Raw genomic sequence first — 17,861 nt, 5'->3', positions numbered from 1 at the left:
TCACGCATACATTATATTACATGTATATATAATTGCATTCACTCTATTTGGATACACACATTATATCCACATGTATATAAAATTGCATTCACTTAATTTGGATACACGCACATTATATCTACATCTATATATATATATATTCATTGACTCTCTTTGGTTAATTAGAATATATGCATGACATTAACAAGAATAATTATCATGTTTCCCAAAAGAAATACACCATGTACTATAATGCATTTAGGTTTTTCCAAGTAATTAGATATTCCTTGATCTTAACATTTCATTAGAGTTAAGAATGTATATTTAGGAGTTTTAACATTTTAATACATCAATCACCAAACGATTCACACTAAGTCCATAATCTTGCAGCATTCACTACTACCCATAAGCAATAGTCATCATGATTATCAGAGAATATAACCCACATAAATTCTACTGATTACATTAACAACAATAATCATGTGTGAATTAATTCATTCTAATCAACTATCATCATACCAAGAGATACTAACTAAACTAGTGGATATGCTACAGAGAGAAATATGTCATGGTCCAGTGGGTCTACTATGAGATGTTTTGATCATTATAATAATTGTGTTGTTGTCACCATTGTGGTGTTACCATCCATGGATTTTTGAGACTTCACAAAAGTATTTAGTGCGTAACAAACTGGCATCCTTTGAAGAGAAGTAGGCTCAGAATTGTTGGCGCTCTGGAAAGTCATGGTTTCCACTGAGATTCTTTTGTTCATCCTCTTAATAGATGTGAGCAAAACAAGTGCCTACTCTATAAATTGGAGGCTGATTTGCACATTTCTATAGTCAATTATTTTTGCCACTTGAATTATAAAACTTCACATTCATATTAGAGAATTAAGTTTTTTGCATCAATCAAACATATTGTCGCCTCTAGATTTAAAATGTTCAACGCCGCTTTTCATGCTACAAATGAATCATATATAATGTTGTATAATTAGTAGCTACATTAAAAATTAGTTTTGAAGCATTATGAATCAATGATGATGTCGTGCTAGATTAAAAATATAAGGTTCTTATTTATGTTAATGTCACATGGCCCATTTGTTTTCTCTGTGCCATTTTCCTATGACATGATCATTGCCCATCAAGGACTTATCAATCCACATGTGTATATTTTAAGGCATTAATGTTTGAATAGTTTTTTTGAAAAGAAAAGAAAAGAATTCCAAGCATTCCTTTTGAATTTTCCCAAAGTTGGGATCCCAAAAAGAGAAAAAAGTGCCAAAAGCCCAAGAATTTAATTAATGAAGATATTACACCCAATGTTATATAATTGGGGGCAGGCTTGAGTAATAGTTGTTAAGATTATGGGGGTCATGAATGAAGTGTCTCATGAGCTCCCCCAAGACATTAGATATCTAATGATTGTTTATGAATTTCTTCACACATATTGCCTAAGTTACTGCAATCATAAAGACACAAATTGATCTCAAGATTTTGATGCGTAGAAGAGACAAAAATTTCACAAAGTGCATATAATGGACACATAAAGAGAAGGTACCTTTTAGAAAGAGAGATAAGGTATCTCTTAAGCAGAGAAAGAGAGAGATCCATGGAGGAATAACATCGAACCAAAAAAAGCTATTGGACAGTCCAAATTAGGATGCATAGTCTAATATAGTTCATTGAAAACAACCACGTGCATATATTCATATTGCATCAATATGTGCATATCATCGATGATAAAAGCACAAATGTATTTCATCCGACTTATATGCATGCATGGAGCCAATCTCACGCCTAGGTATATAGAATCATGAAACTACACGACATGTAAGTTAGTAACCAAGGTGAATATGCTACGATTGGTACTTGTACTATAACCTGATGATTTGTCTCTAAAGTCATTGTATTATTGCGATCATTGAACGATATTATTAGACTTGAAACAAAACTTGGTTATGTGTAGGTTGCATCCTCATTGGGAAATTATATTGGCTAACCAAAACCATTGGCTAATCTAGGACTACTTTCTTCATCCTATTATTAATATTAGATGTAAACACATGTATGCAGGCAGAGCAGCTCATGAGGTTGACTTGTAGCACTTCATATAATCCGTTTTTTGTGCAATTGAGCTGAAATTTCAATTATAGAAGGCAAGAATCATGCCATTTCCTATTATAGAAAGCAAATATTCCATGCGATTTTTAGTCAACTCCTACGATTTCAGACATCTCAGTGGGTAAAATCAACTCTATGATAGCTTACATAGCAAAGTCCACTCCTTATTGTAAAGCTGTATGCATGTGCAAGGAGGTTCTGTGCCACTCTTTAATTCATACACCCATTTTAGGTCAATTCTTCATTGCGACAATGACTTAAATTTAACTCCCACAATATCTATTAATCCATTAATACATGAATCATGAAAAGGATTCACCATATAAGTACATATAATCTTCCACAATTTCATATGAAGCCAATCTGGATTATAAATACATAAATAATGAGAAATAATCGAATCAAATCAATCAAACTCAAATACCAAATGAATAAACAAAGCTGAATACTTGATTGTGTTGTCAGCTTTTTTATTTTTTCCCTAGGGTTTGAGGTAAGGTTAATGTTTGGGTTTGTAATAACCTATGCCTGAATAGGCTGCCTGGTATATTGTACCTGAGAGCAGCAGAAACGCCGTGATGAAGGATGCCGTTAACCATGGCCGGGAGAAGAACTTTTTATAAAACTCGGCGTACCAGCGGCGCCTACGGGATGAATGGTGGGCCACTATATCATGGATCATCTTCTCCCATGTTTCGGATTTGTCATTATAAGCCACATTGATGCGCATGTTGTTCCACATGTCGACAAACCTCTCGTCGTTCCCCATGTGGTTCTCGATGACTTTGGCCTTTGTCAAGATCCGGAGATCCTGTGGTGTGTCGATGAGCATGTCCATGATGACCGCATACATCGAGAACTTGTCTTCTTTTCGGGACGTTATTTCGTGCGCAATGAGGTTCCTCAACACATCCCCTGTGCTGTCATCCACGACAAGGCGTGGAAGATGAATCTCAGCGTTCGTCTTATCATACTTCATCACCGATATGTTACCTTCACAAGCATTGAACCGGATTCCGGCTTTGCAGAGCTCCGATGCTGTTGGGAGGCGAACATATTCCTTCTTGTGATCCTCCTCACTCCTTTTGCACCCCAGCAATTTGCCCAGATAAGAGAAATATGAATAGACAAGTATTCTTGTTGATTCTTTACAATCAGGTTGTCTTGTAAATTCTTTCTCTGCTTCGGCAGTGCATGAATAGTAGAGGCAATCGAGTAGATGCTCGCAAGAATCGACCAATTTTATTTTTCCCGATTCAAGATATCCTGAAAATCTACTCCTTACATCTTTGCTACGGAAGAATGGATTATGGTTCAGAATAAAATCCCTCACGGTGATCTCCAGAACATCCAATGAGAAGTCTTGATTGTAAGAAACCTTCTTTAGAAATGACATGGGAATTTGGTTGCCTATCAACAGCAAGTCCCTCGATAGTCGCATGCGGAGTGTATGGTCATTAAAGTAGAAAGTGGCAAAATAGCTGCACTCAATTTTCAAAGGCTTGGGTATCGACCAAAACATCAAGAATTCATGAATGAAGATAGTATCGACAGTGACGAGAAGTTGGAGCCACTTAAAGTCAGATTCGGGGAGGTTGAGATCATAGATGCGGCTAAGTTCATCAGATGTGAGGTATTGTATGAGGTCTTCCACAATTGGTATCCTATGTCTTTCCATGAATTTGTTCACACATAGTGCCTTATAATTATTAACGGGGGAAGGCTCCAGATTTTGATACAATGGACCGATGGCCACTAATTTAGGGTAATATGCCTCTGGCTTCACTTCCAATAATGCTTGGGGAGGCTTCAAAATCATCAAACTTTCGATACACACAGGTGGTTCAACATGATTGATCTTCTCCTTCATGTAGTGTCTCCATTCATCCTTGGTGAAGTTGGGGGCTCCATGATCAGATTCATCCATTGAAATTAGAATGTTGAATCAGATATTCGTACCCATCTCTTTTTCTTCTTCTTCTTCTTCTTTTTATTCTTCTTCTGTATCGCACTAAGTTAATAGTTTTTATGTAGAATAAGTTCTAGTAGCACTCCTCCTTTTATATATCTCTATGAGTTCCATCACTCAGATGATTAAGAAAGTCAAGACTCTATCTATTTACCTATCCATGATAAGATGAGAGAGAGAGAGAGAGAGAGAGAGAGAGAGAGAGAGAGAGAAGATTGAGAATTTGTGGAATCCCCTGCAAGAGCATATGTGTGGAGCCAAGAATCATGCCATTTCCCATTATAGAAAGCAAATACTCCATTGGATTTTTAGCTAATTAGTCTAGGATTTCAGACATCTCATGGAGCAAATACTCTATTTGAGTTTTAGTCAATAACTCTATTCGATTTCGAACATACCAAAATCAACTCTATAATCTGACTAAAATCAACTCTATAATCTGACTAAAATCAACTCTATGATCGCGTACATACCAAAGTCAATTCCTTAACCTAAAGGTTTGTGCATGTGCAAGGAAGTTCCTCAGCACATGTTCTGAGCCATTCTTTAATTCATATACAGCCTGGATTCGAGACTTGATTAGGTGAGCTTGATATCGATTTTAGAGATAAAGTTTTAAATGGTAAAGTTGAGGCAAAGTTGTTTGTTGTTAGTGTGTGGCTCTCTAGGATTAATCATAGTAATTAGACTTAAGAATGTATATTTACGAATTCCTAAAATATATTGGCAATATTAGCTAAAAGAAACGAATGGTGTTCAAAACCAATAAGGGAGAAACTAACACAAAAAGCTTGAAAGAAAGCATAATTGTCTCGTGGGAAATGTGAGACATTTGTTTAGCAAAGTTTAAATTTCTTATTTCCATGTTTTGTCCACCAAAAAGATAACGTGTGTATGTATTGTTGAGAGCCACACATAGCCTTTTCTTTAGGCTTTGTTCACATATCACATGGATACTCATGGCTGATACATGCAAGAAAGAGTTGTCTTAGTCTTTGTTCGTTGGTTTACAAATCATTCATTTTTTAGACCATAAACAAATTGGTTTACAAATCATTCATTTTAGATACGTTCAATTTGTTCATTTGGTCTATCACCATCAATGATGAGGATGAGGAAACATTTGTGAGTTGGATGAAAAGTCTTTGTCATACTAACGGTCAAAGACACCATTATTCATTCATTCATATTATCTGTCACCACTGACAACAACATGAAAAGGATTGTTACACTATGACAACAACATGAAGGATTTGGGAGTTGTCCCAACTTGTCCGAACTCACATTTTGGTTGCTTCTTAATGTTGGGACACGTTGTAAAATCTTGAGTTATGAATAATATAAAACCATTTGTTTCTCGTGTGAGGTCTCCATTCACACATTCTATTTAATTATAAGTCTGCTCATGATTTTGGGGCATACCAATTGGTGTCATATAATAGGAACGAAAATTTATGGGGCAAAATATTAAAGAAATGGAAGTTGACAACATACATAGGGAAGCCTATGAGGAAGAACCAAATACAATAGATTCACATATATTTATAATTTGTATGTATGTTCTACCAATGAAAACGAGAATGTATGTTCTTGCCAATGGAGGCCTCACACATACATTATATCTACGTGTATGTATAATTGCATTGACTCTCTTTGAATAATTAGAATATCTACATGACTTTAAAACAAAAATCATGTTTTCCATAAGAAGTACATCATGTACTATAATGCATTTAGGTTTTTTAAACTTGTTGGATATTCCGTGATTTATGAATGTTTGTTGTTGTTGGATATCTAATGTTTCCTTATTAATATCTTCACACATAGTGCCTTACTGCAATTATCAAGAGAGGAATTGATCTTAAGATTTTGATGGGTAAGATCTATGGTTCATATACTTTTCTTCTTCAAATTAATGTCACATACAAACTACGGAGTAAAGTTGAAAATATTCAGATAATGCATATGACCAGAAAATCGGAAAAAGAAAGAGAAAGGCACCATTTTGGAAGAGTGCATCCAAACCACACATATAAACAAAGTGCCTTTTGGAAAGAGAGATAGAGTATCTTTTAAAAAGAGGAAAGAGAGAATTTCATTGAGGAACAACATGAACTAAAACAAGTTATTCATGAATACAAACCACACATAAAGATAAGGTACCCTTTAGAAAGAGGGATAATATATCTTTGAAAAAGAGGAAGACACATGGATGTATATTCAAATTGCAACAATACGTGCATATCATCAATGATAAAAGCACAAATTTGTTTCATCTGAGCTCCCATGGAGGCAATTTCATGCCTAGGTATATAGAATCATAAAATTACACAATATGTAACCAAGGCGAATATGCCATGATTGGTACTTGTACTATAATATGATGTTTTCGTTCTAAATTCGTTGTAATATTCCAATCATTGATAGACATTATTAGTCTTCATACAAAAAGTTATGGGTAGATCCTTTAGTCCTTCATTGCCACAATTACTTAATTTAACTCCCACCATATCTATTTCCATTAATACATGAATAACAAAGATGATTCATCATAAATCATGCTCACCATCAGTATATAAATCAATCTTCGAGACAGTTTTATAAATCAATCTTCATTATAAACCAATAAAACATGCTCACCATCAATGTATAATTGTCCACAATTTCATAAGCGAATGTGGATTATAAACCAATGAAAACCATGTTCACCATCAATACATTATTGTCCACAATTTCATAAACAAATGTGGATTCTAAATCAATAGAACATAAACAACGGGAACGTAAATTAAATTAGAAAAGCGAAACGAGATCTCAAATGAGTTTAAACGAAGCTCAATACTTGATTTTGTGTTGAGCAGCTTCTTTAATTGTTTACCTTAAGTTTTAGGGCAACAGGGATTGTTGTCAAGGGTGATAAAAACCTAAGACTGTATAGATCGTCTGCACAATTGAAGCCGAGAGCAGCGTAAACGCCGCGAGGATCGAAATGGGCAACCACGGGCGAGAGAAATACACGGCCCGAAACTCCACATACCAACGCCGCCAACGGGATGAATGGTGGGCCACTATGTCATGGATCATCTCCTCCCATTTCTCAGGTGGGTTTTCCTCCACATTAATGCCGGTGCACATGTCGTTCCACATGTCGACCAACTTCTCGCCATTCCCCAGATGGTTCTCTATGACTTTAGCATTTGTCAAGATCGCCAGATCTTCTTCCGTGTCGATCAGCATGTCCATCATCTTCGCATACATAGCAAACTCTTTCTGCAGTTTGGAGGCTCGTTCATGTGCAATGAGGCTCCTCAGCACATCCTCTGTGCTGTCATACACCACAAGCTCCGGAAGATCGAGCTGCCGTTTTTCCTTTTCATAATTCATCACAGATATGTTGCCTTTACAAGGCTTGAACGAAATGCCGGCTTTCGAGAGCTCCGATGCTGGCGGGAGACGACGATGCTTCTTCTTCGTCTGCGTCTTCTTCATCTCGGCAGCATTAGATCCTTGGCCTGGTTTAGGGAGTGAGAAAGATCCTTGGCCTGTTCTAGGGTGTGAACCATTAGCATATCCTTGAGAATCAGATTCTTGGCCTGGTTTAGGGCGTGAACCATTACCATATCCTTGAGAATCAGATTCTTGGCCTGGTTTAGGGCGTGAATCATTACCATATCCTTGAGAATCAGATTCTTGACCTGGTTTAGGGCGTGAACCATTAGCATATCTTTGAGAATCAGATTCTTGGCCTGGTTTAGGGCGTGAACCATTAGCATATCTTTGAGAATCAGATGCTTGGCCTGTTTTAGGGCGCGAGACATTAGCAGATCCATGAGAATCATATGCTTGGCCTGTTTTAGGGCGTGAATCATTGGCAGATCCTTGAGAATCAGATGCTTCAACTGTTTGAGCATGTGAAACATCGATCGATACTTGAGAACCAGATCTCTTGAATGTTTCAGTGCATGAAACATAGAGCGAATCAAGTAGATGCTGGCATTCGAGCAAATCGCTCTCGAAGTCTTTTCCATTATAGAAGGAAGGATCATGTGAAAAGAATGGATTGTGCTTCATAATAAAAGCCCTCACGGTTTTCTCGAGATCAGCCGACGAGAAGTCTCCATTGTTAGAAATCTCTTGAGCAATCCTTTTGAGAAATGACATGGGAATTTGGTTGCCCATCAACAGGAGGTCTCTCGGTAGTCTCAGGGGGAGTGTATGGCCATTGATGTAGAATGTGGAGAAGTATGAGCTACTTACTGAGGGTCTGGGATTTTCATCAGACTTATTCCACAGAAAGAGCAAGATTTCATGAATGAAGACTGCATCCACAGTAACCAGAAGTTTTAGGAACTCTTTGTAAGTTGGGAGCTCAATATAGATGTTCCTAAGGTCTTGGGGATCAAGGGTGAGTTTTTTCATAAGCTCTTCCACACCTGGTATCCCATTTCTTGCCATGAATTTCTTCATGCAAAGTGCCTTACATCTATCAATTGGGGATTTCTGAAGATTTTGATACAATGGGCCGATGGTCACTAATTTAGGGCAATATGACTCTGGCTTCACTTCAAACAAATGTTGGGGAGGCCTCAAAATCATGAAATTGTAGTCATATGCAGGTGTATTTTGAGCATCTACATTCATCTTCATGTACTTCATCCATTCATCTTCGGTACTGAATTTGGGTTGATGAAGCTGCATGGCAATGGAGGGTTCATATGGATACATTCTAGTCCCAAACTTTGAACTTCCTTTTCTGGTTTCATAGCTCAATGTAGCACCCATCCCTTCTTCTTCTTCTTCTTCTTCTTCTTCTTCTTCAGGTTATGCTTAATTTCAGTTCATAAAACTAATTGTACTAACTAATTGTAGGAACCTTCCATGTTAAGAAGAGCACAGTACTACTATTTATTATGTCCAATGAATGTACATTATGCAACAAAATGCATTATGCCTTAGCAGAGTACTACTGTTGACTATGTCCAATGAATGCAACAAAATACATTATGCCTTAGCAGAGTACTACTGTTGACTATGTCCAATGAATGTACATTATGCAACAATACATTATGCCTTAGCAGAGTGTACTACTGTTGACTATGTCTAATGTATGTACATTGTTTACTTATAGAACGTCCAACACAAATCTTTAAAAACTATGCGACTTGCATAAATTTTGCAACACCATAGACTATGTCTCATGAATGTACATTGTTCAATTAAAGAATGTCCAACCCAAATCTTTAAAAACTATGCGACTTGCGTAAATTTGCAATACCATTTTACTCCAATTTGTTTCGGGAAAAGAAAATATTGTTTCTACAATATGTTGTTCCAAAATGTAACCGGCACCCTTTATGGGAAGGCTAGGGGGTCTTTGGCTTGCCAAAATCATGGGGTCCCACTAGGATTACTTTGTTCATCGCATTAATAGATATACCATATGTACGGCTAAGGTGCTCACGTATGTGTGAATGATTGATTTCTTTTGCCATTAAGTAGGAAGTTTTACATGCATATTATGGAATCAAGATTTTATACACCAAGTTCCCATGGCTCTTGAAACATAAATGCATCAAGAAGCTCCTACTTCCATCATTTTTAAAATCCTAATACCAATTTCTCGAAGAATGTTGTTTTTTATGTTGCGAATATCATGAATCCCTTTAAATGGTCAATATATATTTCCAAATATAGAGTAGAATACATGGCAAGATAATGATGATATGTACCTATGTTCAAAATTAATGTCATATTCTTATTATTGGACTACAAGATATTGCATTGTGAGCTTTAGATGGGAACATCGTGGTATAGCCTAAGTTCTAACCTCCAATTTTCTTTCTAACAATAGTAGATTATAACTACATTGGCGGGGGATTGTTCTCACCTACAAGAGTAGTGAAGGTAGATTTGGAGTTCCAACATTAACTTTTGTGTGCAATCATGGTCTAAAAGTTCTAATAAATATCATCGTGGATCTTGTTGAGCAATCCAGGTATTAATATCCACCTCTTTCATTGTCATCTCATTGTGATTTTCTATACTCGATCTAGGTTATAATTTCTAGTTATCTATCTAACATCCCCTAAAGTTGTGATGTTATTGAATATCTATACCATGTTATTCACGTGACAATATGTCTTTTAGATTCATCGATAATGAATGACTGATCATTAAGAATAATAATGTGATGATGAATTAAAAACAATAGCATTTTTCATAATTAAAACTACGTGGAAGGGGTAGAATCAAGTTAGCCATTATTCATCATGATATATTGGACATGAACTTACAAGTCACAAAGTTCTTTTTCATATTGTTGTCGCATGACAAGAATGACCTAGAAGAACCTAATACTCTACTCACTAGGATGGCCATTGTTGAACATTCGATAGACATTTTCAAAACTCTCTATTCATTAAGCACTTTTTGCCACACTTTTTGCCATCAAGTAGTGTTATGTAATTAGGTGGTTTGTACAACTTGTGAATGCATGCCAATGCCATCTATAGTGTCCCATTACATCTATGGTAATAATCTGTTTTTCGTCCTTTTCATAATTTTCATTAAACCCCTTTGTCTTTCAAATTTTCTTTTCATGACCCATTCATGTCATACATCAATAACGAGGGGCTCACTGGTTGACAAAAAAAAAGATCTTCCAAGTGTAAGGGGAAATGAAGCAATAACACACAAGAAGGAGAGAGGGAGAAAAAGAGAGATTGACAGAGATGGAGAGACAATGTTGTAAAGAAGAATTCTATGTATTTCATTATGCTAGTGAGAATACTTTACATAGAAACTTACAAAACATTTTAATGTGTAAGTTACAAAAGAAGTTCTAACTGATGTAATATTTTATTATGTGTAATGTCTCCTATAGATATTTATATTATATTCTAACCCCCCCCCCCCCCCACCCCCAAATATAAATTTTTTAAATACTCTCTAATCTAAATACTTCCTTTGTTGTGGTCAAGCTAAAGTCCTAGCTTTGAACAACGCTGCCAATGTTTTGGTGTGGTACCGGTTTAGTGAGAAAATCAGCCCACATAGTGATTGTTTGAGTATATTGGAGTTCAAGCTCTTTTATTTTGAATATGTCTCGTATGAAGTGATGGTTAGCCTTTATATGTTTGTTTTGGTCTGTGAGTTTAGGGTTTATAGCAATCTTGATACAATATTGATTATCACAATACATTTTTATATGTGACAAGTAGTTTTGAGCCACAAGCCTTCTTTTGCCGCTAGTGTTGTGGCCACATACTCAGCTTTGGTGGATGATAGCGCCACCATTGTTTTTTTCTTCGTTCTCCACAAATTCTGGTACTTTCTTGACACAATATACTAGGGGATGGAAGACTCCTAATCTAGGTAGTACTTTGTTCTGAGATATGATGTTGATGATCCATGAGCCATTCATTAGTCTTTATTGTGTTTTTAGAGTTTGGAGATGTCTCAAGTTTTGTTCCTTTCTCTGTATATGAGGTGTATGGATCTAGTATGAATAGAAAACAACGGGGAAAACGTGGAAATATGCAAAAGTTTTTCTTTATGCTTTCACTTTGTTTGAGATGATACTCTAGGTCGTATTTGCAAAGACAATAATAAAGTCTACCTATCTGTCTATGAATTGCCAAGTAACTTGTAAGTAGGTAGTTAGGTACAGGGATGTATGCAGAACCAAAGATCATGTTAGTCAACCTTATCCCAACTTGAATGGAAATTAAAACTAGTGGGTCTGTTATAAAGATTAATATGTCAGTGATCAGGTGGGTCTAGTATGAGATGATGAGCATGATATAGTACTATTATCATAGTTCTAGTGTTATCATTGATGGATATATCAAAACTTTTCAAAAAGGTGATCATCGATGGGAAGGCTAGGAGTTTTTAGCTTGCCAAAATCATGGGGTCTATTGGGATTACTTTGTTCATTGCATTAGTAGATTTATCATGTAAGCAAACATATGTATGGTCAAGATGCTCGCCTATGAATGGAAGGTTGATTTCTTTTGCCATTAAGTAGGAAGATTTACATTCATATTATGGAATAAAAAATGCATCAAGAGGCTCCTACTTCATAATTTTTAAAATTCTAATGTTTATTTCTGAAGAAATGTTCGTTCTAATGTTACGAGCATCATCGTGTAATCTCTTTCAATGGTGTCAATGCATCTTTTCAAATGTAGTGTAGAACACATGACAGCATTATGATGATATGTTACTATGTTCAAAATTAATGTCATATATTCTTATAATTGGAGTACAAGACATTGCATTGTGAGCTTCAATTGGGAACAGTAATAAATTATAATTGGTGGGGGATTGCTATCACTTGTAGGATTAATCAAGGTTGATTTGGATGTTCAACATCAATTTTTGAGTGCAATCATGGTCTAAAAGTTCTAATATCATTGTGGATCCTATTGACGAATTTCCATGCATTAACATCCACCTCTTTCGTCGTCATCTACTTCAGAATTAGATTCTTGGACTGTTTCAGTGCTGGAAACATTGAGGGATATTTCAGAATCAGATTCTTGGACTATTTCAGGGCGTGAAAACATTGAAGGATACCTCAGAATTAGATTCTGGGACTGTTTCAGTGCGTGAAACATTGAGGGATACTTCAGAATTAGATTCTTTGGATGTTTCAGGGCACGAAACATAGAGCAAATCAAGTAGATGCTGGAAATCAATGAAATCAGTCTTGAAATCTTTTTTTACTATAGAAGGATGGATTATGTGAAAAGAATGGATTCTGCTTCTTAATAAAACTCGTAACGGGTTTGCTTGAGATAAGCCATTGAGAAGTCAGGATTGTTTGGAATCTCTAGAGCAACCTTCTTCAGAAATGACATGGGAATTTGGTTGTCCATCAACAGCAGTCTTCTTCTTCTTCTTCTTCTTCTGGGGGCGTTGATGAGCTGAATAAAAATCAACTCTATGATGGCATACATAGTACAGTCAACTCCTTATTTGTAAAGGTTTGTAGATGAGCAAGGAGATTGGTCAACCCATGCTCTGTGCAAGTCTTTAATTTATATTACAGTCTGGATTTGAATATCATTTAGGCGAGCTTTTTACATTGATGGAAAATTTGAGGCAAAGTTGAGGCAAAGTTGTTAGTTGTTTATGTGTGGCTCTCTGTGGATTAATCATAGTAAACACAACACTGACTACAACAAAATAATTAGATATTAATTACATTATCATGATTATCAGAGATAACCCATATAAATTCTACTAATTATATTAACAACAATAATCATGTTTCGCATAAGCCATGATGTATTGCAATCCATTTAGGTTTTTCTAAGGTCTTGGATAGTGCTTGATTTTAACATTTTTAGGAACCTTGGCAAGAACGAACCAATTGTGGCCAAAACCAATTAGGGAGAAACTAACACAAAGGACTTAGAGGGAAAGCAGACCCCAACTTATAGTGCAAGTATAATTGTTTGGGAGATGTAGTACTCCAAATAATAAAAACTCGAAAACCTTTTGGATTCTGTTTTTGTCTCTCCACAAGAAAGCTCTAACTTACTCTCAGAAAACCATTCATAATTTCCAGACTGTGTTATTAGAGGTGTTAATGGAGGGCAAATAATCAATGTTAGGGAAAACTCTGAAGGTCATCAATATAATTATGTACAGCCACATCATTAAAACATGACATACAAAATTTTATTGACAAAAGTCTATATACCATATTTTGTTTCTCTTTTTCTAAAAAACTTTTAGCTAGTGCTAGATTTTTCTAATGTCTTAGATATTTCTAAATTTTATCATTCTATTCGATTTCAGAATGTATATTTCGGAATTGCAGACTTAGGACTAACACCTACAAGGTTGAATCTCCCCCAAAACAAGCCAATGGTGGCCAAAATCAATGTGAATGGATAGTTACAACATTTTTTCTAAATGTACAGAAAATCATAACTTATGACTCAGTTTACTTCTACAAATTCATCTTCCATAATTATAATTTGACATGGTTTATAAATAAAACACACATAAATGAAGTAGGACAAGATCCCAAAGATATAAAAGAAACACCCCAACACTGGACTGTTTTGAGCTTCCTGATTTTCTCTAGTATTTAGGATTAGGTTAACCATTGTAATAACCTAACACTGTATATATCGTCTGCAAAAATGAAAACAAGAGAAGCACAAATGCCCCAACGACCGAAATCCATAGCCACGGCCGAGAAAAGAACTTTGCACAGAACTCCACGTACAAGATGCGCCAATGACTGTTGTAGTGTCCCATTACATCTCTGGTTATGTCTTCCCATTTTTTACATGGTTGAGCTCCGAGGTTTCTGCACATGTCATTCCACATCTGAACCAGCCTTTCATCGCTCCCCAGTAGATTCTCTATCACATGGGACTTTGTCAGGATCGCGAGATCCTCCGGTGTGTCGATGAGCGAGTCCATGATGAATGCATACATACAAAACTCGCCGCCTTCTTTCGAAGTTTGCTCATGGGCCAAGAGATTCCTTAGTATATCCTCTGTGTTATCAGCCACAACAATTTGTGGTAGATCCAGCTGAAACTTCCTCTTGTTATACTTGATCACTGATATGTTGCCTTCACAAGCCTTAAACCTAATTCCAGCTTTCAGGAGCTGAGAAGCATTCGGGAGGCGGTTATATTTCTTCTTGCTACCTTCTGCCTTCCTGGTCTTTTGAAATACATTCAAAAGCTTTGGAGGACTAAATTGTCTCAGCGGTTCTTGTGGTGGTTGTGTGCAGGAGACGTATAGGCAATCAAGTAGATGATTGCAATTGAGAAAATTTACAGTTTGCATCCAACTTGCTTGACTATTCCGGTGGTGAAATTGGCTCCCAAAGAATGGATGGTTTATGAAAACAATATGATTTAAGTAGTCTTTTAGACTACTTGTTCCAGAGCTATGGTTCGTTGGAGTCTCTGCAGTCTTCAGATTTGAAATCTTTGCAATCTTCTTTAGAAATGACATGGGAATTTGGTTGCCTATCAAGAACAAATCCCTGCACATTTGGGTATGTGTAATATCATTGTTGAAGAAAGTGTACAAATATCGAGTTCCCTTATCATCTTCGGATCGGCAATCATTCTTCATGAACAACAAGAATTCGAGAATGAAGACAGCATCAATAGTGAACAAAAGTTGGGTTGACTCAAAATTGTAGTCAGGGGGATTGGAGTAGTTACCTTTGAGGCTATGATCAAGATCAGAGAGAAATTTTTCCATGAGGTCTTCCACATTCAGTAGATTATGTCTTTCCATGAATTTCTTCACACAAAGTGCTTTACATTTATCAATAGGGGAACGCCCAAGCATTTGATTCAATGGACCAATGTTCAAGATGCGAGGGCAGTATGATTGCGGCTTGACCTCTAGCAATGCTTGGGGAGCCATCGAAATCTTGGGGCCTTTGCTGACCAAAGGTGTGCTAGCCTTACTGATCTCATTCTTCATGTATTGCCTCCATTCTTCTTCTGAAGTAAAGTTGTGTTGATTAATTTGCCCATGGGTGGGGGATTTATGGCTATGAAAGGTAGGTTCACATAAATGGTTACCATTGCATATATCCATATCCCCATTCATTTGAATTGTAAGGCATATATCTTTGTTGATATTCTCACCCATATCTCAAACTACTACCACTTCTTCTTCTCTACTTCTTCTTCTTCTTCTTCTTCTTCTTCTTCTTGAATTCTGACTTGATGCTTTCTTGTACAAGGTAACTTATATGAAGTACCAATCCTATTTTCATACATCTATGAGTTGCTTTCCTCACATTATGATATAGTGGTATGGGAGGGGAGAGTTGAAAAGTCCTTCACATTTGTTTATCTTGTGTCTTGAGAGTCTCCAAGGAAATAAAGTGTTAGAGTTTTGTCCTTTATTTGCATCTTAGGTGTAAGGTGGCCCACACCAGTCAATTATTTATGAACTATTCAATTGTCTTTCCCTGGGTCTTACAAGTCTACAGAAGAAAGTATTGACTTTTATGTTCTACTTGCAATATCTATTTTTCCCTATATTTCCAGAAATGCACATGATTTTTAAACATTTTATTAAAAAAAATTGGTCGATATCTCTCTCCCTCTCGCTCTCTCTCATCAAGAGTTTTTAGCTGGAAGTGAGTAGTAAACCCCCTTCATTAGAAAGGAGTCGTATACAAGATGATTTGGTCCCATAGGTCAAATTTGACCTCACCATGGACAATAAAATATCTATTGAGAAGAAAATAAAGTCTACCTATCTTTATATCGATTTACTAATTGATAGAAGTAGATGAATGTTATGATTCTCCTCTAAGGTCACATATATGAAAAGAGTTGGACATCTTCATGTGGTGTGTATAGAATGAAAAAGGTGGTAGAGAAAAAGGTCACATATATTTTATCAACTCTCCTGAAAGTCAAATGGAAGGTTGACTTGGCCTTTGAAACATGAATTAATGTACAACCTCCAACTTTATCCATTGTTTAAATCCAAAAACCAACATCTTATTATCAATTGGTGTGCATTGCCTTCCCTCCAATAATTGTGCCTTTATCTCGAACTATGATTGCCTGGATAAATTGAAACCTTTAAAGTGGACATGACTTCACAAGGCACAAAGTTGTTTTCCATATTGTTGTCGGAAGACCATTGACGAGCATGGTCACCATTCTCTATTTGACCTAACAACTTGATAATTAAAGCTTAATGATGGGATGGAGATCCACCATAAAGCACTTTATGTCATCTCTTGTGAAAGGTATAAAGAGATTAGAATTATTAAATATAGAAAGGAAGTCATTTTCAACTCACTCTCTATGCATTAAACACTTTTTGCCCTTTTGTGTTTGTGGTATTCTTATCTCCTACCCTTATGGTTTACGCTCGCTATTGTCCAAGACATGCACAAGTGGTTGTGGAGAGGCGTTTATTTTATTTGCCTCGTTATCCTCATGAAGAGAGACTAAGAGTAGAATAGTGTTTGACACACCATCATGTAGTGTTGTGTAATTAGGTGGTTTGTACAACTTGTGTGAATGCATGCCAATGGCTCCTATAGTGTCCCAATACATCTACATTAATAATCTCTTCTTTGTCATTTTTATAATTTTCATTAAACCTCTTCACCCTTTACATTTTCTTTTCATGACCGATTCATGTCATCCATCAATCATTATGGGGTCACTCATTGACAAAACAAAAAATCATCCAATCTTAGTTAGTGCCCATGAGATTGAAAACCTACTCGGGAGCATGGAAAGGTTGGTGTTGATATGTGTGGCCCATGTGTGGAATGGCTTGTGCATTGACTCATGACATTAGTTCATAATTTTTTAATCTCTTCTTCAATTTTGGGGGATTTTTTGGTCATTTTTGGATGGCTTTAGGAAATCCAGGGCTAAGGTTTGGAAACCTATTGTTGCCCTTTATCGGATACTAGAGTTGTTCAACATAGTTTAGGGTTGATGAGGCGACGAGAGTTGATTAAGGAAGCGCGGAGGAGCAACGAAGAGCAACATAAGAACCAAGAGTAGAGAAGCAACAGAGCGAATTCACACACACAAGGCAAATTCACATCCACATATGCATTCACAAGCTCTTACATAACCATGTATGTATACAAACTTATGCACAAACATGCAAAATGGTTTAAAAGTAAAGGCATAAAACAAGTTACTGGTCCAATGTGCAAGATCAAAAGGCACAAACAATTCAAAGCATTGTCAAGTAGTGCACACATAACATTATTTTTGTGCAAATCGCCAACCAACTACAATGTGCAT

At 36.3% G+C, this 17,861-nt stretch overlaps 5 protein-coding genes across 5 annotated transcripts in view; all 5 read right to left on the bottom strand.

The window, feature by feature from the left end:
* The window catches only part of LOC147865827 (uncharacterized), a 35,086-nt gene extending 19,197 nt beyond the window's left edge, over positions 1–15,889 (bottom strand). The window contains exon 1 of the mRNA XM_087317501.1: positions 15,736–15,889. The gene's annotated coding sequence lies outside the window, so the exon portion shown is untranslated. The remainder of the gene's footprint in view (positions 1–15,735) is intronic.
* Positions 1–17,861, bottom strand: part of LOC147865825 (putative UPF0481 protein At3g02645) — an 81,653-nt gene that overhangs the window by 39,322 nt on the left and 24,470 nt on the right. The window lies entirely within an intron of this gene.
* Positions 2,488–4,077, bottom strand: LOC147865830 (putative UPF0481 protein At3g02645). The gene has a single exon (XM_087316191.1). The coding sequence runs from the start codon at positions 4,027–4,029 to the stop codon at positions 2,602–2,604; it is 1,428 nt and encodes a 475-aa protein (XP_087172317.1). The 5' UTR covers positions 4,030–4,077; the 3' UTR covers positions 2,488–2,601.
* On the bottom strand, positions 6,979–8,853 carry LOC147865829 (uncharacterized). The gene has a single exon (XM_087317547.1). The coding sequence runs from the start codon at positions 8,851–8,853 to the stop codon at positions 6,979–6,981; it is 1,875 nt and encodes a 624-aa protein (XP_087173673.1).
* LOC147865828 (putative UPF0481 protein At3g02645) lies at positions 14,041–15,738 on the bottom strand. Its single transcript, XM_087316186.1, has one exon. It carries the CDS (start codon positions 15,715–15,717, stop codon positions 14,188–14,190), a length of 1,530 nt encoding a protein of 509 aa, XP_087172312.1. The 5' UTR covers positions 15,718–15,738; the 3' UTR covers positions 14,041–14,187.

The sequence above is a fragment of the Azolla caroliniana genome, unplaced genomic scaffold, assembly GCF_043228905.1.
Source record: "Azolla caroliniana isolate FFs.n. ecotype wild unplaced genomic scaffold, voAzoCaro1.0.p SCAF_3, whole genome shotgun sequence".
Lineage (NCBI taxonomy): Eukaryota > Viridiplantae > Streptophyta > Polypodiopsida > Salviniales > Salviniaceae > Azolla > Azolla caroliniana.
The sequence above is the reverse complement of the archived record's forward strand: the minus strand, read 5'-3'. Positions and strand labels throughout refer to the sequence as shown.

Excerpts from the sequence above, each read along its gene's own strand:
- LOC147865830 (XM_087316191.1), bottom strand. The coding sequence starts at position 4,029 with ATGGATGAATCTGATCATGGAGCCCCCAACTTCACCAAGGATGAATGG.
- LOC147865829 (XM_087317547.1), bottom strand. The coding sequence starts at position 8,853 with ATGGGTGCTACATTGAGCTATGAAACCAGAAAAGGAAGTTCAAAGTTT.
- LOC147865828 (XM_087316186.1), bottom strand. The coding sequence starts at position 15,717 with ATGGGTGAGAATATCAACAAAGATATATGCCTTACAATTCAAATGAAT.